Consider the following 23,201-nt stretch of genomic DNA (forward strand, 5'->3'; position numbering starts at 1 on the left):
CTGCTCCATGTCGGCTCCGGTGTCGATGCTTCATCCCCGATCTAGCTAACGCAACAGCTGAGCCAAAATGGCCACCCTCTGACAGCAGTTTCCACATCCGCAAACTACTTCCGTCCGGGCATGCGCAGTAAAGTTAAGCAATAGAAACAGGAGCTGTCGGCTGTTTTTGTTTGTGTGGTCGACAGAAGGCTGGTCTTACGATAATTCCCGTTGCCGTACAGCCAGCAAAACCGGGATTTTAACTGAACTGGTCACACGGACAGCTACTATGGGTGCCGGTCCGAGCACAGAAGCCGAAAGGGAACCGCTTCTTGTCCCTTCTCATGCGGAGACAAACAGCCAGCCAGTAAACAGCAGGGTGTACGGGAGAAGATGGCTGGTTTTGACCCTGTTTTCCCTGCTGGGACTAATGCAGGGGATGGTGTGGAACTTCTGGGGACCGATTCAGAACTCAGCCGTCCACGCATACGGATTCAGCAAGTCTGACATCGCGGTTCTGGTGCTGTGGGGCCCGGTGGGCTTCGTCCCGTGGCTGTTGTTTATGTGGTTGATGGATAAAAAAGGTGAGTGTTGGTGTAATCTGGTACACTGTGTCCTGATGGGGTTTGACCTCTCATTTCTGATCTGCAGACTTCCTCAGCATCTTGATCCTTTGATAACCAAAACAATGAAAAGTTTGGTGCACTTAATTGTCTTGAATCCTGCACATGATAACATCCACACAGGGATGTCCGGCATTACAAATGCTTCTATGATCCTATTAAAGATAGGTGGTATAGTAACAATACTCTTTAACTCTTTTTAACTGAAATTACACAACTTAATATGTTATAACCAGTTTAAATGGAACCTGAAAGGAACCTGAATGCACCACAAATATGTGTTAATTTTAATATTTAGCCTGAAGTTTGCTTGAATCGGAATCCAAAGAACATCTATAAACATGTCATCACAATCCAAAACCTAAAGGTATTCAATTATAAAGGTTGCTGGAGACAGCAAATGTTTGGCACAGTGTTTATTGGCCTTACACTGGATATTTTAGACCAATACTGATATTTAGAGGTACAAAATTATCTTATATTGGCTGCTTTGTCTGGGGCATTTCAGCCTTTCAAGGCTGCTTTTGATTGCATCACGAAAGGTTGCTTTAAATGAAAGTTTCTTCTGACACCCCTTCAAATCAAACGTACAAACTAACAGTAGAAATATGTTACATCAACATTTCCAACCATCATACTTATGAACTAACTGCGGCTCCTGTCATCTAGCAGATTCCAAAGCTGATGTTCATACTGTTTGTATTTTTTTGGGGCATTTGACAAGCCTTCAAATATTACAGTTTATTCTTAGATTTTAAAAAGGCACCATTTGGCTTCCAAAGTGTATTCTGGTCGGTTAAATAAGGACTTCAACTGGTTTATTTATATCATAGGTAGGACTTCACTGTCACTGAAGATCCTGACGAGCCAGACTTGACTGACTTGTAAAACCTCCAGGCGGAGGGTTAAAATTCAAATGACAGCAGACTAGTTCATAAAGTGCTTTCGAGTCTTGACGGAGCCCTCTTGGTTTGAGCTGTCGAGTCATAGAGCGCACTCCACCTAACCAGTTCTTCTGCATCACCTGACTGATGCCGGTCAGATGACAAAAACTGTAACAACATCATAGCAACAAGACTGCAGATGAATTAACAAGCACAAACCGGGCCAATGGATTACATAACTCGTCTTATGATCCTGATTCATCAGCAATTAGGATTTCTGAGTGTTTTGTTTGGCCACTTTAATCATAGGTGGCTACAACATGTCTGCTTCTTTCGGTAGATGGTGGTGGTAATTGTTATTAACAAGACATTCCACATACTGTGGGTGCAGCTAACTCTGAGCGTCTGGGCCAAATATCAAATTAGAGCAATTCATTTAGCATTTACAAATTGCATTAAGCTATAGTGTGATCTTGTTTAAAGATCACACACTGCCAGAGGTTGGTTAAAACCGTGTCTCTGTATTACCACACACACACGTACAGAGTTGCTCCAACACGTCAGTGGGGAAAACGCTGAGCTGCTTTCTGGGAGTTTCCCTTCCCTAAAGACACAACCTGTTGACGAGCAACAGGAGTAGTTTCCATCCCGACAAAGCCTTAAAATCGAGTCATACATGTGATTTAGTAGTGAAGTTGTAACCTTGCATAATGTGTGGCAGGCATGTTGATGCTGCAGAGTGTGACACGGAAAGATGACCCACTTTTTTGAATGTGAGGTTGTATATATTATAGTCCTGCTGGCTTCCAGGGCTCCTCCTGAGTACAGCTTACTGTGTTAATATGTCACTTAATGTGTTAAATATTGGTCTACATGTATCACAGAGAGTACAGATATATAGCTGCTTGTGTGTTTACATCTTATTTTCAGAGATCCATATACAATATGTGTGTTTACACTTGCCTACAAACTGTAATTATGTCTGTGTTTCACTGAAGCATTTTAAACCCCAGCTTTGCCATTGCAGTCAAAATATCTTCAAGACCTGTTCCTCTATGAACTGCTTATTACTGTCAACAGTCCCTGCAGTTGACCATTGGCATTGCCTCACATTTTTTTCTCCATCTTCTGTCTCAGTTATGTTGCCATGTTGCTATGGCAACAGGGCGGTGTACCCCGCCTCCCACCTGTAGATAGCTGGGATAGGCTCCAAGACTGCCCGTGACCCTGTACTACAGGACAAAGCGAGCTCAGAAGATGGATTTATTTCCACATATGAATGAGGCCAGAAAATACCTTAATGCCGTTGTACATATTCAGTATTTTGTCATATGCATGCAAAAAAAATTGGAGTTGAGTGACATTTAACAGCTGGTGTAGCATAGCCAAAAACCCTTGTAAATCTATTTGCTTCAGTCCTGGTTAGGCATGCAGATCAATAAGCAATGTGGATCATACAACAAAATTCTTCTCTGCTGGAGTAGTTTGAATGTTTGTGCTCTGTCCTCATGTACTTAAATATTAGCAAAAGGAGGAGGGGCAGGCGCTGCTCATTTACAGTCCTTGTCATGCATGTTTAACCTACTGACCTGGAATCAAACTGTCAGGTGCAGAGGTACGTTCGACTCTGTTAGGCCTCTGTCGCAGCAGATGGTTGGCCGAGAAATAATACTCAGAGTACTCAGAAGTCCCTTTGGATTAATGGTGAATAATAATATTCAGTAGCAGGCAGCAGATGTTTTTTATGGTGTTTGTTTTATTTGGCTGATGTATTGTCACACTGTGTAAGACCATTTTAAATTATGGATGAAACTGTGCAACATATGACACAATCACAATACATTGTTGGTATATTTTTGTTGACCAAATAATTGTAGACGCTAACACATCTTTACACATTTGCCAAAGAACTCAAAAGCTGTTATTATTATTGAAGTTATAGCATTATCTCAGAATTAAACATTAACTAACATTGAATTTCAAAGCTGCTTAGTGTTTTATCTTGAATAAACAACACAACTCAAGGCGACAAAGGACCAATTCATTAAGATAATCAATGCTGAGTTGTTGTGGCAGTCACATGTGTCAATAAAACAACATGAAAGACAAACGTCTGACATTCAGAAGAAGGCAGCACGAACCAAAAGACCATATTGACATGTTGTGATCCCCCCCCCATCATTCCACCCCACCCTTAGTAGAGTGGTGGGAATGTATTGATGTGCGCTCTGTGGCGGTAAATGTAGCCTGTGCAGTAAAACAGAAAGTGCAGAACAGGGAAGTGAAAAGAATTTCCCTAAATGGATGTCATGTGGAAGAAACTGAGAATAGAGTGGACAAAAAAGGTGCCTTGTCTGTGTTATTAGTGTCACGCTAGTGATTTTATAACAGGGTAGTTTAGGATTCCTGTTGTTCTTTTTGGATGGTTCATATTACTGAGCATATATGTTCATTTATTAAGCACACCCAGTTAAAACGAATGCAGGGTAAAGTAATGAGTCTGTGTTAAATCCTTCATCATAGAAGACTGCTTTGTGTTATGTTGACAGGTGACTGTAACCACTGATTTATAAATAATAAACTGCATCCACAATAAAAACTAAGGATTTATCGCAGGACTGCTGCACCCAAGAAACTGGGTGTTTTCTAAAATGAGATTCTAAAATGTATTGTAATCACTGTTTTGACAGTGGTGTGCCATATTTTCCTTCCGCCTCCATTGTCACACAGTACAATTGTGTTTTTCAGGTTTGCGGGCGTCCCTCCTCCTGTCCGCGTTCCTCATGCTGCTTGGAGCGGCCCTGCGAAGCATCCCGCTGCCAGACCAGCATCTTAAACGATGGTAAGACTCCTGTGTAGACGTCATGGTAACAGACGGTCAGATGCATCATCGAGATGATCACTTGAAACATTTTTTGGAGAGGAGGCAGAAAGTGAGTCATCATGAGCAGCAGGGCAGTCATACGCTTTCCATATTTTCAAGAATTTAAATTTTGTGAGAAAGTTTGCCTGATGTGTTTGTCATGATGTAGAGAATGACTAGAGAATTGTCTACTCAGCCTTTGGTGAATGACATATTTGGACATTTTACAGTGCCATACTAATATTTGTTTAAACTAGCACTAAGCAAATTGTAGAGCTAAGCCTAGTGGGAGTATTTTAGCCTTGATCCTGGACAAACTATCCACAGTTGTGGTCACTACAGGGGTAGCAGAGACTCCCAGGATTCCCTAAGAGCTGAGGGCACCTCTAAAGGGAGGATGACCAGGGGTCATCCTCCCTTTAGAGGTGCCCAAATAGCACATCATACATGGTTTGTCTTAATGTGGAGGAGGCACAGCTCCAAACTTATTATCCAGTTTTGGAGAATAATCCCAGCCTGATGTTCTGTCTTTAATCTGGGTGAATGAATGCTTGTAAACATACTGGGGCAGGACTAGCCATATGTATAAAATGGATTTTTTCCTCCTTAATCTCACTGAGTAGTTTGGAGACTAAGCCTATAAAGCACTTGAAAGACAACACGGCACACACTCTCGATGGGGGATTACTGCAGCCATCCTCTCTACCTTCCATATTTGCAGACTTAAGTCAATCAAAATTGCTTTATTTATCCTGAGGAGAAATACTTTTTTTGTTGCAGATGTACAATGTCTGTCTGACTGTTACAGTTCAGAGTTTGATTGAGTTTGATTGAGACAGGCAGGAATGACTTCCTGTGTCTCTCAGTGGTGCATCGTGGGAGTTGCTGAACAAGCTCCTGTAGCTGGTCAGCATGTTGTGGAGCGAGTGAGTGGGAACATCCTGTATAGTCTTTATTTTGGACAACGTCCCCCTCTCAGACACCTCTGTCAGAGAGTCCAGGTCCTCCCCCACAACATGGCCGCCTTCCTGATGATTCTGTTGAGTCTGTTTATGTCCCTCACCCTCAGACTGCTGCCCCAGCAGACACCAGCACACATGATGGCACTGGCCACCACAGACTGATAGAACATCCTCAGCATCGTCCTAGTACACCCCCAAGTACTTGTACTCCTCCACCACCTCCTTCGTCATCAGAAAACCTTCGGAGGTGGAAGGTCTCTGTGCAGTAGTTGAAGTCTGTGGTGTAGTGAGTGAAGAGGAAGGGAGAGAGGACATTATATTATATTAATAATGTTTAATATAATAATCAGAATATGTATTGTTATACAACATGCAGTTATTATGGCCCTGCTGTATTCAGTTTTATTGCTTCAGACCTTTAGTGTAGAGACTAGTGTAGGGACACATTTGTCAGTCAGAGAGCAGGACACAGAAAGACAGCTCAAAACTGGGTCTGGGTTCTTTTCTTTCTTTCTTTTATATCCTTGCCTTTTAGTTTTCTTCCTTATCAGACGGCATTTTGACAGGTTGTCAGTGGAAAACATTATTCTCAGTTTAACCCAGTGTTCCTCTTTTAGAAAGTCCAAGAGTGCAGAGAAGGTCATTTCAATTATAATGTGCCTTTTAAAAAAAATATAATATAATCTGTCTAATGATTCCTATTGGGCTCCACAATGAGGAAGTATATCATAAAATATCAATTGCATGGAGGAATTTGTATTGCCCCAGAACGACTCACATATCATTGTCGCTCTGTGGAGGATTTTTAGAATTTCATAATTGTAATAATTATGTCTGTGTCTCGTAAGGCTGCAGTAAGCTCGGTGTTAGTGGAGTGAATGGCTTATATTATAGTGACACAAGCATGTAAGTAATGTATAATAGGGAAAAGATTTCATATAATCAAAAACACCACGAACCTAACATCAAGACATGTGCACTTCAACATACTACCCTGTAGACCTAACCTAAGCCTGGTGTTGCATAAGAGCTTTTATGGTTATTGTGTTGTCAAGTGGTAACTTATTTAGGCCACATGAGGCAGAGATTCATTCATTTGGAACCAATTATAATGTTTAAAATAACATTGAAAAGGAGCTTTTCTTTCTTTTTCTTTCAAAACATGTATTTTTAGCAACAAATACTGAAAGGAATTGTTTAATTAAAGGTCGACCACAATGGGTTTGTCTATGGCCGAAGATTTACTGAAAAAACTACTTATTAAACTACACTTATGATTATGTGATGTTCGTGTGTCTAATAAGTGGTTGGGATCAGTCTGTGAGAGGATCTAGCTGTAGTTATGGCTGTATTTTGAGTTAGATGATGGCAATAATAATAATAATAATAATAATGCATTTGTCTTATAGTGCGCTTTTCTGCTCTGTTGGGCAGGCACTCAAAGCGCTTACATTGAGATGCATTATTCATTCACACCACATTCACACAGTGGCAGTGGTAAGCTACAGATGTAGCCACAGCTCCCCAGGGGGAGACTGACAGAGACGTGGCTGCCAAGGTGCGCCTACGGCCTCTCCGACCACCGCCGATATATGCATTCATACACCAGTGAGTGCACTGGAGGCAATGCGGGTTAAGTGCCTTGCCTAAGGACACACAACATTGACTAGGGAGGAGCTGGGGTCGAACCACCGACCTTCTGGTTATTGGACGACCCTCTACCACTGAGCCAGCTGCTGCCCAGCAAACAGAATTGATCTGACCGGAAAAATATGAATCATTTTAAAGTGTAGGACAACAAGGCATCTGAGGTGTTGGGTTAGACGAAGGTTATTTTTTTTCTATCATATTTAACGCACATTTTAAGATTAAAATAATGCAGTGTAACAATGATTTCAACACACAGTCAGAAAAAATCATAACCAATCCCATGTAATTTAAACTTTATTGTGTTATTGGTTTATTCCAGCATTCAAGCAAAATTCTCTATAATGGCGCTTGTAAACTTTAGTGCTGTTACATCTGAACAAAAACATCTTCAAAGCTTCAGTTTTACAACATGTTTTATGCAGTTTTTAATCCAAAGCACTGCAGGCAGACTTTTAACTGTTGCCAAAGACTTTTACTGTAAAGAGGAAACACAATCAAATAGAAAGAGGGCTGCAAAGACACCACAAAACCTCTTCCTTTTCTATTCCGGACACGTCGGCAGGTATGTGAATCTTTGCTGTCTGCTGCAGCTAAGAGGACTGCCTCTTGTTTTTTTTTTCACTGCTCCATGAGCGTCACCCTTCGCAGATGAGACAACCTCCCACTCTTTAGATTCAGTATTCAAAGTGGAAAACAAGATCACAATGGATCACAAAGCAAATGTTAGTGTGCCACAGTTCAGTTTAATTTGCATATTAAATGCAATAGGTCACAGCACTTGAAGCCATGTTTTGATGGATGACATATTGCATTATGACTGACTCAAAGTGTCGTGCAGCTCCACGGATCACCAGTAGATGTCACTCTTTGCTTTGCAGTCGGAGCTCTGTTGGCTGCTGTTATGATGTCCGATATATTTGGGAAGATAAAGATAGGTCTAGCTGCAGAGTTCAAACTAAGAGATTGACTTTGTTGCTCCCTTCATCAGCAGACAAGTGTCGACAGTCAATAAAAACATTCCCACGGCGACCCCCTGCAGTTCTGTGTTTGTCCCACGTGCTGTTTCATGTCTGAGATTTGGTTATGCTTCTTTTTATGGAATCAAAGGGACATTTGAACACGGAGGAGCGGAATTTCCTCAGGAACAGGATTTTCTTTGTAGGAGCTTGAAAAAAAAGGAGCTTTGTGTTTGTTTTGTGAGCTTCAGAGCAGGAGGAGGAAAAGGCGCTGTTGCATCAGTGGTCACTGATTAGACCTTGCTGTGATTACCTCTTCATCCTCTCTGTTTTCTCTCTCTCTCTGTCTCTCCTATGTATTATACATGTCAGACCAGCTGTATGATTAGTAAGTGTCCATCAGTTAAGCCTCAGACTCTCTCAGACAGTGTCTGATTGGCCATCAGAACACATTGTAGCTCCCTCGGCGGGCTGTCGTATTACTGTGACAACCACTGTGGAGCCATTTTCAAGACGGAATTGGCTTGGCCTTTTTTTTGAAGGGAGACTTTGGGTCTGTCAAGCCCTAGCGGACCAGACGACTTTGCTACAGTGCAGGGCTTCTTTGTCTCATTTTCAATCCGATTCAGTCTGACAGGGTTCATCAATAGTGATTAATCATCTCTCGTTGCTGCTCTGTTCCCTCTCTCTTTCTGTTTCAAGCCAGCTACGGTGCGGCAGCTTCCTCATGTGACTGCTTATCCTTGTGTTATTCGCCATCCATCCTCATCACCTGTCATATTAACGGAAGTTTTTTTTCTGATCTAATAGTCAGCGAGGCCATGGCAACTTTGAAAAAGTTCTGAAAGCTTCAAATGATTCTTTTTGTTTATTCAGACATTGTTTTAGCTGCCTGAAGTAGTTCTTGTTACCACATAGTAGGATCTAGTTTGTGCTACTAAAGTCACTGTATTCATTTGTTTAGACCATGCTAATTGTCCTTGTCATTTAATTACTAGTATTTGGACAAATATAGGTAATCATAGGACAATCACTGTGTCTAATGAGTAGATATACTGCAGCAGGTGGAGCAGTCTGGTATCTGGACCTGGGCCTAAATCACACTGTAATCACCGTCCAAAGCTCGACTTGCATTTGGCTTGTTTGTGACAGTTAGACGAGGGCGTGGCCTCCGCTCCATTTCAATTCAACACACAATGCCGACCTGAATTAATGCCTGTGTGCAGCAGGTAAACAAAAGCAGCGTAAACAGTGTAGATCCATATTTTATGTGGCTTATAGCCAAAGCCTAGCAGAACGTCTCTGTAAAGCTGTGATAAATTACAAATTGAGTGTCATACCTGCTGCCACCTGCCATCTGCATGTCATTCAAGCTCTATAAAGCAAGTGACAGGTCGGCCCGGCTGAAATAGAGGGCGGCTATAGCAATGGTGTGGGGTAATAGTATGTGTGTGGCGGACGTCATAAAAATCTATGCAGAGGTGATATTGCACTGCTCGTTTTGAGTGTTTCTCTGCTTCATCGTCACCTGCTTAGGTGTGTGTGTGTGTGTGTGTGTGTTTATCAGAGAGCATGACATGAAGCACGACATGACACTGAGGGTCCCTTAGTTTGAGGGTTCGGGTTAGACGACTATCTAATGACCAAAATGCACAATGAGACATAGTTCACAAATTGGGAGGTCATTTTTTGTGACGTCAGTTTTTTTTTTAACAGCATGGATGCTACAAACACCACAATCACTCTTTATTAAACATAATAAATAGCGCAACATGCCCAGATTCATGCCCAGATTCAAGTGCAAATTAGCTTTAAGAAAAGCATGTGGGTGAGTCCAAGTGTGATTTTAGGATTTTAGTATCTGCAAAATTTAGTTTATTTAAAAGGGGACAGTGCAATTTCAAAGAACACATGATTACACGTGGTTAAATAGGCCAGAATTAGCCAAAAGGCAGTAGTCCCCTGGCCATGATTTTAAAAATGCAAATATGGATAATCCCATATTCTTTCAGTATTTCTAAGAAATATGTTTTCAAAGCTGTTATTATAAATTAAAATGTCAACATCTCTTGATTTTATCAAGGCTCTTTGTGCATTTTTGTAAGTGTATTTTTGTTAGTAACACAGTAAACACAAATATGATGTAATCATGTCTCAGGCTAACATGACACAGTGACACCCCTCATAATGCAGAGGACATCTTTTATTGCTTGTTCCTCTCATCTCTTGCCACACATAATAAGATGCAGAAGGAAAAAAAATGCTGCAGTGTCTCAACTCTGAGCACCCCTAACCTGCTGAGCTCACTCACTCGGTGTGGAAATGACAGCTGCTGGATGTGAAGGAGCCAAAAACATTCGCACATCAACACAGATGGCCACACCAGACACCTTCATATTGTTAAAATCATGTACACAAGGAAGCAAACGGTCTGGCTATTCAGTGTGGCAGATAAGTGACAAAAGTAAGTGACAAAAGTCAAAAATAAAATTGAGATGTGTATAAAGAAACCCACAAAAAAAGTGAGTGGGATGAATAAAAAGTAAGAGCCAAGGAGTATTTTTGGAGGTGCTGCTGCTGTGTAGGCTGGGATGTTAGCAGGTCTGAGATGTGGGAAGAAGATACAGTATAGGGTGAACAAGTTATTCTCCAATCAGTCCGTCACTGACCACACTTTGAATCCTCCTGTGACATATTTATCAGCAAGCTCCAGAGGAAGCAGAAAGTAAACTTAGAAAGAGAGGTGTAAGCACGCACTGTAGACTAAATAAACTGGCCTGAACATCCTTAAAGGGACAGCTCACCGCCAAAATCAAATGTCGGGTTATTCTCAGCCAGTAATGTTCAAAATAAAATACAAATAATGACGTGTCTTCCCAGAAATTCTGATCCGGCTACACAAGAAAACCCACAGAGATTGCTGTGTAATTACAGGCTGCTCCTATTTTCTACTGAACTACATCTATACAGGAAACAGTGTGAGTCCACCCGTGACAACAGGCTTGTGTCAGTCACAGCGTGACTAGATGTAAACACTGATGTTGTCCTCCTTTTTTTTGTTTGAGACAAAAATCCATTAAATTCTCAACAACGAGCTCAGTGAATTCTCTTGAGTACCCGGGTCATGATTACTGGAAAGAGACATTGCTATTGAGCTTTTTTCAATTGTATTGTTTTTTGGACCACAAGCAGAGTCCAATTCATTGTTCCATTATTTTGGGGAGAAGGCAAAAAAATCGCTACAACCAATATCTCCAAAAGTCTGCAGCTGAAATCAAAACAGCACTACAGACCGCAAGGAAAACAGGAAGCTTTGATTTTTGAGGTGAATTGTCTACTAATTCTTTAAATCTTTCCGATTTAGAATAGCAGCTATTCTGCTATAGCAGCTAATCACTACATGGGTGAAGTGATAATATTGATAGTTGTGATGCGTGTGAAGCTATTTGGTTTTGAGTAATACTATTTGAATACTTTGGTTTTAAAGCTCTTATTTTGAAATATGTATAACTTGCCTGATGTCATTCCAAATGGCATCAACAGTCTGAAAAAATATGAAAGTTGAGTTGATTAAGCACATTCCTCTCAGCTTCAGTAAGAGGACTCTGAGCTGTCACATTCACAGTCCGACAGAAAGTATTCTGAATATTTTTGAATACCATAAGCTCAGAATTAACCCAGGGTCTCCTCTTGCACACTCTCCTCCTCATCATTTCCTCTTCCTTTGCCTCTTTCCTCTCTCTCCTCCCCGTTTTGTTCTTCACTGCTCCCCATTGAGGCGGCTCGCCTTGCTCTGAATGAACGGTGTCTTTACTGAGCTTACAGACAATCAATCAGCCGTGAGCTGTCTCCAGTGGCTGCCTGTCTCAGTCAGACAGTTCTGGAGGGGGCCGAGTGGTCTGGTGGCATCTGGGGATATCTCAGAATACATCTGTCTGAGTCTGAAGGTGCACAAGTGAGACACGTTGGACTCTCATAGGAGCGCGTCAAATCTCAAGAGATAATTATGTTTTCATATCATGTGTCATTCCTCTGTAAGATACTTATAATAAAAGCATCATTACTGCTTGTCCTTTATCCTTATCTGACTCTGAATAAATATAGCAGAATGTTTGGCTGCCAGTGATATATCAGATACATTAAACATCACATTCTGTCACTTTTTTCTTAAGGAAAATGTCCTAAATTTGGACAAATGTGGCTCAAATGTCTTGGAAAATCTGCATTTTCTTCCTGTAAAATGTGCCACCTAGTAAATGTTTTACCTTTACCTGACGAGGCAGCTGGATTCTCATGAAATTCATGAGATTACAAACTCACATTCACAAATCCATCACTGTGCACGATGACATTTGTTTGGAACCATTTTATGTGCATATTTCCCTTACAAAAATGGAAGAAAAATAATCGATACAACATCCATTTTGGCACTTCCCAAAACAAGAAGAGTTACTCAGAGCCAAATTGCAAAAATACTTTTGAAAGCTGCAGTGCTGCAAATTATGATTATGTTGTTTAAAAGGTGTCAGAAACCTCCAAAGCTGTTTTTATGCCGTCTCAGCAGGGAAAAGCATTTTTAGGTTCTCCATCTATGTGAAGTTTATATCTCAGGCATGTTTAATAAAGTACTTTCTAAGGTCACAAAACACCTTTTCCAGTTCCTTTCTATCCACCAGTCCAAAGGTCAACTTCATTAGCTGGATAAACTTGCTGCAGATGTTTATCATAAAATGATTTTTTTTCTGAATGTTTCCTCTCTCTGCTCTTTCTCTAACAGGTTCATACACGGAGGTCAGTTGTTAAATGGTTTAGCGGGCCCGACCGTCATGAGTGCCGGCCCCTACCTCTCCACGACGTGGTTCGCCCCCGATCAGAGAGCCACCGCAACGGCCGTGGCCTCCCTCTTCTCCTACCTGGGCGGCGCCGCTTCCTTCGTAGTGGGCCCTCTGGTAGTTCCAGCCCCTAACGAGACCCAGGCAGGAACCGTGACGATGTCCGACAGCTCCATCCGAGACAGAATCCAGCTAGTAATGTATGCAGGTACTTACAGAAAGCGGGACACACTCTCAGGGTTGGGCAATGATCAATAGCACATCATCTCGACACCATGTCAGAGGCGTCAAGGGAAAGAAATACAATCAGGCGAAATTTGCACAAACGCCAAAAACTCCAATTATAATCTTCATATAAGTGCGCCTCTGAAAAATAGCTTGCTGGGAGCGTTATGCTTAACTGATTCAGAAAATTAAAAGCACGCTGAAAAGAGAAACAAGCCTGCTGTAATAGGCTGAGGCACCGGCTTTTGTGTAACCTAAGGTAATATTGTAAGGACATCTTCTGTAAATCAAAAGTTTTGAAGGTCAGTGCAAATTTCTATCCAGCCATAATTTGTGATACGGTGAAAGGGACATTCTGAACTCGTGTCTACTTCAAGAGGCATAAGTGCCAATATCAACCAGCACTCCTCCAGACTGCATCATTTTCTTGGATGGGTTCTACACTCTCATCTGTTAGGTCATTATGTCCACCCCAGGATGACTTCAGAGGACTTCTAGATGTCACAGTGACCTTTTATTGAAAATGTCAACTTGGTCTGACTGTCTTATCTTTGAAAATAACATATATATCTCTCTCTTTTTTCTATCTGCTCTGGCAGAGCTGACAGCCATTGCTGTGCTTTTTGCAGCAGTCCTGCTCTATTTCCCATCACGCCCACCGATTCCTCCCAGCGTAGCCGCTGCAAGCCAGAGGCTGAGTTACAGGAGCAGCATCTGCAGACTTCTCAGGTAAAACTACAGACAAACACATGCCACAGCCTCCTCTTTCATTAAATAGATAAGTTGATGTGTTGTTCATTTAGCTATATAATAGATGTGAAATTGGTTTCTAGTGTGTTTTTAAGATATCAGCTTCCACAGCATAGTTCTGCAGGGCCTTCTTCAGTGCGTTCTGACTGATCCATTCGGTTTCTTATTTGCTGGTGGAATGTGCATGTCATGTCTTGGAGAGTTAAAGTGACAGAATCCTGTGCTGGAGAAGGATGTGGAATCTTAATGAAGGGGCCTGCCACTCACCATCTGCTAGGGTTGCTATCAAAGATACCACAGCCTTCCCTCTGGATTAATTACTAAGCCATAATATACGCACTGGTCGCTGTTGAAAAGATCATCCCCTGTATCTGTACCATCAGGGTCAGTTACAAGTGCATTCTCCAGAGACACTTGTGGTTAGAGAGAGAGGAAGATGAATGTCAGTGGAATGCATTTGTTGTTTGTCTTTTTCTCCCTGTGGGAAAGCCATAAGAGGAAATCTAGAGACAATGATTGAATCACACTTTATTATTACCCTGCAACATCCGACTCCCTACGTGCCTTCACACTCGCCACATAAGCAATGTTAACCCTCTGGGCAATGAGGAAACAGAATTGCCAGAGGAGCGAGTGCTCTGCCTTCTGCCTGGCTGGTAAAGGAATGAGGCCTGTGGCAGTGGCTGGGGAATAAAGGGTGGGGACGGGGACCGGAGTAGCAAAGCCTGGCGATGGCAGCCAGAGAGTTGGCCTAGCTTTGCTGGCCACACTCCGTCCCCTGCGGTGAGAAGTAGCTCCACAGCAGCACCAGACTTTCCACAGGCCTCTGACCAGCAGAGAGGCTTAAGAGTTCCCTCAGATAGATGACAGGGACCAAGCAGATATCGGCGCATAGTTTTGGACAGATGTACACACACACACACACACACACACATATTTATGCACTGGCCAACTGAACTAGGCCATCCAACTGAGAGGGTGTCTGTTCCACTTGTGATAGGCAGCAATCCAGTGACCTGTTTGGGCAACTTGTTGTATCTCAGTCCAGCAGCATTGAGCCTTAGATTCTCTTGCAGGGACTGGACACGGAGCGGGATGTTATTTTGAATTTTGTGCACCTATAGACAAAAAACCTGAAGCGCTTATTCAACCTTGAAGCTCCTCTAAATTACAAGTGTTTTTATTTTTATTTTTTAGTTTGTTTGGCTAATATTCCAAGAAAGAAAGTATTTTACTAAATAAGTAAATATAACTGTAAGAATAAACATGAAAATTATATAAAACACACATATATTGTAAGATTTTAAAGTAATAATGTGAAAAACATCTGTTCATTCCAATCCTGGGATGACTCCTCTGTCAATAGTGTTTGTGTAATTACACTTACTGCCTGAAGACAATAGTTGGAAACTGTAATTCTATTGGACATGGATTGCACATGGTGCATCTATTGCAGTTTTAAACAAAATGGCAGCATTTTTTTTTGGCCTCCAAAGTCACGGCAGGTGCCAGCCAATTAGTCAGTTAGTATTCCTGATGCCTTCCCATTGATGTATCAGCTCATCCATTTATCCTGTCAGGGTCTGAGCACTGGTTAATGATCTCGAGCTTGATGAGTGACTCCAGCTGTTCACATCTGCTTCCACAGCAGCGGTCTAATTAGATGCCTGAGCGTCTCTTCGCATGGTGCAAAGTTATCATTGAATTCTGATCGCCCTGTGAGGTAACACTAAACAGCCCTCAGCCTGAGTATTGATGATCCCTCACTCCCCAGTCATACTCACTTTAAGCTTTGAAAGTTGTCATCTTGATGCATTACTCTCCAGCCGGGTCTGCCAAGGACAAATGGCACTTAGCTGATGACACCGCCAGCTTTGAGACTTCTTTGGAAATATTTCATCACCAGCAAGAAGCGAAGAGGAAAAAAAATATATGTCTTCACCCTCTTATCCACGTCTGCTTGCTTACATTTGGTTGTCTAAATAAGGTCCCATATGGGGGGGAAAGGTGCATAGATATTGATTTCCTGCTGTTGTGGCAAGGTTAATGAAAAGGCTGCTGGGAGGGGAGGAGGGAGAGAGTGCTCCATCACGGGGCTTTTATGACTGTCCCTCCATACGCTCTTCTTCAAGGCCAAGTAGCTTCACACTGCTTAGGACAGGACAGGCTGCTGGTGCAGCTGGGGAGACAGACTGTGTTTGTGTTCTGTATATTCAAAGCCTGCTGCAAATAAAAGGGATCCATTGTCTGAAGTGCATTGATGTCAGGAGAAAAGGGAAAGGGCGTGCATATGTTGATAGCATCAAAGGTTTTTTGTACAAGTCACGAAGTTCCTGCGTATTTTTGTGTGTTTTAAGTCGTACAAGGAATTCAGGTCAGCAAAGATGCCCGTGCATGATACTGCTCAGGATGCCCCCCCTGCATTTATAATAAAGTAAAGACAGAATAAATGAAGGAGTTAAACAGGGTCCATAAAGACAAGAGAAGGGAGCAGAAAACAAAACAATCTATGAATCTGCTGCCTGCTCTGCCAGCCGTGTCTCGTTTGTCAGACGCCCAGCGATTCTAATCACATTGTTAGGGTTGAGGAGGTGGCTCTGATTTTAAATCAGTATGCCACCTCATCGGGCAGAGGTGATTAGTGGGGTGTTTGTGTTCCAAGTGATTGTATTTGAGCTTCATGTGATTGGAGAGCTGCCATATACCCTAAAGAGGTGAGCTCTCTCTTTCTGCCTTTCTGTTTACAGGGTGAGCATACATAACTAGACTTATAGAGTTGCACACCATCAGCTGAGATACGTAACAGTGTTCATCAGACCCTGCGGCACTGTATCTGTAGCCTAAAGCCCATTATCACAGCTGGATGATAGTGCTTGTTTGTACAGTTTAGTTAATAAATGGATAAGCAAAACACCTACAGGTAAACAACCGACTGTTTGGCAGCAGTTCTGAGAGAGATGTAAAGTTCCTCACACTTCACATTAGACATTATTCTGGACAAATACAAACTAGGGGTGTAAGTAAAAATCGATTCTGTGAAATATTGCGATATTTTATATATTTTATCGATTTAAGTTGTGGCCAAATCGATTTTTTATTAATTATTTATGAGCAAACATTAATTTAATCATCTTACTTTTGTGGTGCACACTGTCTCTTTCAGCATAAAAACAACTTGAATGTGAGATACAGTTGCATTGTGGAATGTTCTTATAATTAAAATAATTATAATTAAATTTTTTGTTCTTGTGAAAGATGTATTACTAGTATTCAGATGAGGCTTTCCAAACAAGCTTTCCATACTCTTAAATATATATATATATATATATATATATATACCGTCTATCGGGATATCTTGACATGCGACTCGTGATATGTATCGTATCGCCAGATTCTTGCCCATACACAGCCCTAATATAAACAGCTGGTCAGCTGTGAGGAAAGACACAAATAGAGCAGGTCTTCAGTGAACTACATCCTCTGTCTTACTTTGTCACCAACTTGTTACTTAATAAAAAATATTAAAAAGGTTAAAATTACAAGTCTGAAAGTGTTGAGAGCTGCAGCCAGAACCTCGTGCACTCAGAGATTTTGTTATAATGCTGCTTTGGTTTGCTGGTTTGCTGATTACCTAATTTAACAGTTTCATACTTAAACAGCTGTGTCGTTATTTTATCAAGATCTTTTGGGAGATCGTTGGCATTTGTCTACAAACTTTTGCCAAGTGACATATATATCAGTATTCTGCTTGGGGCTGGAGTTAGAAAATAATGTCTGTTGTTTCAATAAACAATATGTTGATAGCTGTAAAAAGACATTTTCACTTCTGGCAGAGGAGGTCCATTAAGGTTATTGTTCTTTAAAGTGTTTGAATGATTATCGCAGCAGCCAGAGCGAATTGTTGCAATTAGTTTTTATTAGCTGGTATAATTTAGAACTGATTCACTGAATGTCTGTGCACACACATCTCAAACTAAACATGGCATTTTGAGTATATTTAGTGTCTATTTAATTCTGCTTGAGCTGGTTCAGTTTCAGGTACATGCTGCCCTCTGTGAAATCTCTGTGCTTTATTCTGGCACCATGTGCAGGTAGCCGCTTATCTCTCAGTCACTGCACTCAGTGTTAGGATACATGGATAAATCTTCAGCTCTGACAGGTGCAGGGAGATGAGTGAGTGTGAGAGAGCATATTACTTATGTTGTGAGGACTTAGTCCCCACAACAAGACTTACACAGTCATGTTGTGAGGACTCAAGAGTGCAAAACAAGCAGTGGTGGAAAGTAACTAAGTATTTGTACTTCGTTACTGAACTTAAGTAAATTTGTATGTATTTATACTTTACTTAAGTAAAAATAATAGTGCACACTTTAAACTCCATTACATTTTGCAGCTGTTCTGTTCTGTACTTTCTACTCCACTACAAATTTTACAATGTCTGTAGGCAGACACACACAGTCTGCAGAAACACTGCTAAACTTTGAAAGCATTCAAACTATAGCATGCTGAAGGGAAAACTTGAGGTTTACTGCAGACTTTACTGTGTATTGGTCTCTGTGACATTTTTCTGGTGAAGTGGTAAATGGTCAGCTTCAGGGACTGAACGTGCAATTGCCTTACATATTATGTTAACATTTACACACACTTTTATGAGACATTAGTAAGTCCAGCAGATGAGATTGTTTGTTCAAAGAACATTATTTTGCCTAAAGGAGTCTTGTGTTTTTTTGTCTTCTTTAGCAACCTGCGGTTCCTGATGATAGCGCTGGCCTACGCAGTCCCTACAGGAGTGATAGCTGGCTGGTCGGGAGTCCTCGACATGGTCCTTACACCTGCCAAAGTCAGCCAGGTATGCTACAGATACACACTCAATGATCTGATCCTTAAGTTGTACAATGAATGGTGACTGTGGGCGAGCTTTCAGAAAGCGTGTAGACAAGGTCAGCACTTACACAGCTCGACAAAATAGTTTTTATGCAGTGTGCAGTGGATTTTAGTAAGGTCTGAATTAGAAATGGAAGGGAGTTCTGTTTTTAATTATAACATCACAAATGACCAAACTATAAAGCTAATTTGAAAATTGTGGGTTGCATTGTGCAATTTTCATTACTTTGTAATCAAAGTTGTTTCCATGGATACACTGAATAAACATAGTGGATACTATAATAGATACTAAAAAATAAATGAACAGTAATGTCATGTTATTCATTCTACCTTTTAATGGGAACAATCTAAGTGTAGTTGGCATCTGTCCTCATTCCGTCCTCTGTTTAGTGTTGTTACTTGTTAACAGTTCAATTTCGGGCAAGGTTTGGATCTGAAAGGGAAAATTTATAAAAACCCCCTTCTTGTAGCAGCATGAGTAGCTCACCGGGCCATTTCGAAAACCTCCACCTGTGCCAGCAATTTGTGAAGGTTTTCACACATGCAGCCCACTCTGATGAACAATAGGATGAATAGCTGGCAAGTTATCTCCTCACTCTCATGGTTGCATCTTTATATATCCTTTAGAAATCCCTCATGCCTTTAGAGAGTGAGGCCTGTTGTTGTCCGTGTTTTACAAGATGCTCGTTTAAAGCCTGTCTGAAATACAGGATAATTAACCCCACGACTACTGCACTAACTCTAAATATGTTTCAGTGAGGAAGGCCTCCTGACATTTAAACTTTTCTGTAAGTTTAAAACTGTGTGAAGAAGTCTTGCAACCTAAAAGAAGACGTTGATCATTTCTTATGGTTTTATTTGACTGACTTCTACTGTATCATGGGCTCAGTCAATTGCAATTCACTAAACACGTCTAGCTTCAGTCGGAGACAGAACTAAAAGTCAAAGACAAGTTAAGTGGAGCTGGTTATGTGCTGCAGGTTTGAAGACATCTGTGTGTCAAAAGACAAAGGAGGATCTTTTTCAAGGTTATCATCAGACAGGTGCTGCTGGAGAAGAGATCACACACAGAGGAGGGGAGGATGAGACATTTCATGTCACACCTCCACATTATGCCGCTGTCAAGAGGCAGCAGAGCGCATACCAAATTTGTTCTTAGATATCATTTGTTCTCAAAAAGATTTTTCACTCCCCCCCGAATTTCTTTTATCCAAAATAAAAAGCGTGTTAGGATTAAAGAGCGAGCTGCAGTGAGGTGAGCTGTGGTGCAGGATATCTCTTGGGTATGAGCTTAAAAATAAATGAGACAGTACAGAGGTGCATCTCAACATGCTGCTGAGGTGGTGAAGTGAACATGCAACAAAAGATTTTTTTTTTTTTTAAATGTCCTCTTGTTGAGTGGTGAAGATGTTTACTCTTAACCCTCCTGTTCTTCTCGCTTGCCATATTTTTAGTCACTGTGGACTCATTTTCAACAAAGTCCAAAAACATGGTTATAGATAGATCGATTCTTTCTTTTGAACTGAAATACAAACCTGCTTCCAAGTGTCCCCCGCTGGGACCAGTAGTGGGGTGAAAAACATGGGCGCTACACATATAGATGTTTAATTATTTGACTTTACAAAACAGGGTTTCCTCACTACTACTACAGATGAGCCAGATCCTCACTGAGTTTTTGATTCAATCATGGCTTCCCAGCTGCACTGACAAGTGCAGAATGTTTTAAAGGTAGGGTAGGAGAGTTCATTCTGATGCACTTTTTGTTAAATTAGTGTAACTTCTCTTTACAATCCGATAGCAACCAATTAGTTCGGCAGATTCTCATTAAAACAAAGAATATGAATCATCTGTGAAGCTATAAAATGCTAAAAACATCAGCCAATCCTCCGGGTGGACCCTGCGCGGGGTATTGGCTGGTTGTCACTCTCTTCCTGCTCTGCGCGCACCAGAGAGGTACGTGCACGATGGCCGAAGTCACAGACCGCAGCTCATCTTCAGGTAATGCGCGTCCATGTGATTGGGAGGCGTGGCTTCGGGGTGAGCTCCGAGAGAAAGGGGCGTGTGTTTACTTTTGAAATCTGGCTGACTCTCACTGAGTTTTCAAAATCTCATACCCTACCTTTAACTGTTTATTTTTGGGGAGATTCAATCCAGACATATAGAATAAAGTGCTTTTAATGAAACATGTGATGTATCTAAGATTTAGTTATATTGGACCAAAACAATACATCACATAGGAGGCATTCAAGGACCACCAGAAATAGTATAATGTTTTTTTTGGGTGCCCAGTAAACTAAAGCTTCAGTTTCAGTGGTCAGTGCAGCAGCCTGGGTTCGAGCCTATGTCTTCTTTTCTTAGGAAACCTTCTTAAATAAAATCATGGATTTCATTTTGAGGAAAAGAATAAAGAAAAGATTGTACCTTATTTTTTTTCCTCACTGTGCACTCATTGTATCCTGTTTTTCTGTCGGCTGTAAAGCTTTGTTGATTCTGTCAGATCCGAGACAGACAGTGTTCAGGGAGCGAAATGAGCATTTCATAAAAGCACAGCATGTCATCTGTGTAGACCCTCTCCTATCCCTGTACACCCATACATTTACATTGCAACAAAAAAGTTTGCTCTGCCGCATTCCCTTATTTTGTCTTATTTTTTATTTTGACTATTCTCTCTCTCTAGTTATTTAAAATATGCAGCAAGAGCCGCAGGCCAGTGCACAAAGCATTGATAGCAGAAGAGCAATTTCATACTTCTAATAATTTCTTTCTTCTTTCATGCTTTCCAATAATTTGTTCAAAATGGGTGGTTATGTGCAGGTGTACGGGTAAACAGGTGTGTACGGCTAAGTGTTCCTTTCCCTTTACTGATAAATGCTAAATTAAACTGGAGCCAACACATTCTCTGTGTTATTTGATACATCACATACCTCCAGTTCATCTGTGCACAGTAGATTATATTCTAAATGGGCAGGATGGGCATTTTCCAGGCGGCAGCCTCCAGGGCAGAGAAATGAAGCCCTTGCAGTTCATCGCATGGCCTCTGGGGGCTGGCTGCAAAAGCGAGGCAATCACCATTGACTCCCATATCAAAATAGCCAACTTTAGAACATAATCAGACATGTTTAAAGTCTGGTACAAACATGGGTTTGGTCTCTATTGATAAGTTCCCTTTTAAAGGTAGGGCAGGAGATTTTGAAAGTAAACACACGCCCCTTTCTCTCAGAGCTCACCCCGAAGCCACGCCTCCCAATCACATGGACGCACTTTACCTGAAGACGAGCTGCGGTCTGTGACTTCGGCCATCATGCACGTACCTCTCTGGTGCGCGCAGAGCAGGAAGAGAGTGACAACCAGCCAATACCCCGCGCAGGGTCCACCCGGAGGATTGGCTGATGTTTTTAGCGTTTTATAGCTTCCACAGATGATTCATATTCTTCCTTTTAATGCAAAACTGCCGAACTAATTGGTTGCTATCAGATTGTAAAGAGAAGTTACACTAATTTAACAAAAAAGTGCATCAGAATGAAATCTCCTACTCTACCTTTAAGACCGAAAATCATCATTTTTCTTTCTCATGCTTGCTGCACTACAGGAAGCTGTTATTCCTCCAAGTTCTCAGTGAGCTTCTGTTTGAGAGGTGTCCATAACTGCTGTTAGTTGTCACCACATGAGACAGAAGTTTCTGCCTACTGTCTTCGATTGAATTGGAAAAACTTGTTTCTGTTCCTCAGCACAGACACTGTAAACTATGATAGAAGTAAAACATCCAGATTGACCTCAAGCTAAATGAAACACGTTCTACAGGTGGCAGCAAAAAAAAAAAGTCTCAGCTGTCATGCTGAGGTTTAGGTACCTTTCTAAATGTGACCTGGAAATACACCTGGGGCGTTTATCTGCTTGTAAAGATTGGTTCAGTTAATGACTGGCAGAGGAGCTGGAGCACAGCTACCTGGGTAATGGCTCAGCATGAGTTGATGTGGGCTTTCGACCCAGGAAAGGAAACAGGGCACTGTGGCTGATGATGAAATCATTGGAGTGAGTGAGTTGCTGGCCTGAGTAAAGGAGTATAGTTCTATTCTGTTCTAGTGTTTCCAAGTGAGCATGTCATTAATGCCTCTTAATGCATTTCCTCATTAAGTCAGGCCCTGCAGACACTGTGGCTGCTGTGTGTCCCAAAAACAAAAACTTGAGAATGTTTTTTTTTTTTTTCTTTGATGGAAACACATCTCAGTGGTTCCACTGCCATCCTTCTTTAAATTTAATACTTGTTATTGTGCATTAATTCAAAATGCAATCAGGCCTCAGTGGCTGCTTTTTAGTCTCTGCTGTGATTATATTAGGTTGTAAGTGGGAGCCATTGAATCAGAAAAAGGAGGGAGAAAGGCGGGAATGGTCAGACATGCACAGATCTTGGCTCGTATATGGATGATATAGGATGTGCTGTGTGCGCTCTGCTGGGAGAAATATGCTAAACTTGAAGACTGAAGGATTGAGCACAGTGCTTAGCATCACCATAATGAGCATGTCTCAGGAAACAGGTGCTGTACGGTGTTCATCAGTCATGTGTGGTTGTTCCTTTAATGGAAGGTCATTTAG

General features: G+C 41.4%; 1 protein-coding gene across 1 annotated transcript in view; it reads left to right on the top strand.

Annotated features, from left to right (window-relative positions):
• The first annotated feature begins 137 nt into the window (after positions 1 to 137).
• Positions 138 to 23,201, top strand: part of slc49a4 (solute carrier family 49 member 4) — a 41,412-nt gene continuing 18,348 nt past the window's right edge. Inside the window, exons 1-5 of the mRNA XM_028394447.1 lie at positions 138 to 563; positions 4,235 to 4,328; positions 12,695 to 12,957; positions 13,574 to 13,703; positions 18,465 to 18,573. Of these exons, the coding sequence (XP_028250248.1) occupies positions 269 to 563; positions 4,235 to 4,328; positions 12,695 to 12,957; positions 13,574 to 13,703; positions 18,465 to 18,573 (891 nt within the window). The 5' untranslated portion in view covers positions 138 to 268. The remainder of the gene's footprint in view (positions 564 to 4,234; positions 4,329 to 12,694; positions 12,958 to 13,573; positions 13,704 to 18,464; positions 18,574 to 23,201) is intronic.

The sequence above is a fragment of the Parambassis ranga genome, chromosome 21 (assembly GCF_900634625.1).
Source record: "Parambassis ranga chromosome 21, fParRan2.1, whole genome shotgun sequence".
NCBI classification, from domain to species: domain Eukaryota; kingdom Metazoa; phylum Chordata; class Actinopteri; family Ambassidae; genus Parambassis; species Parambassis ranga.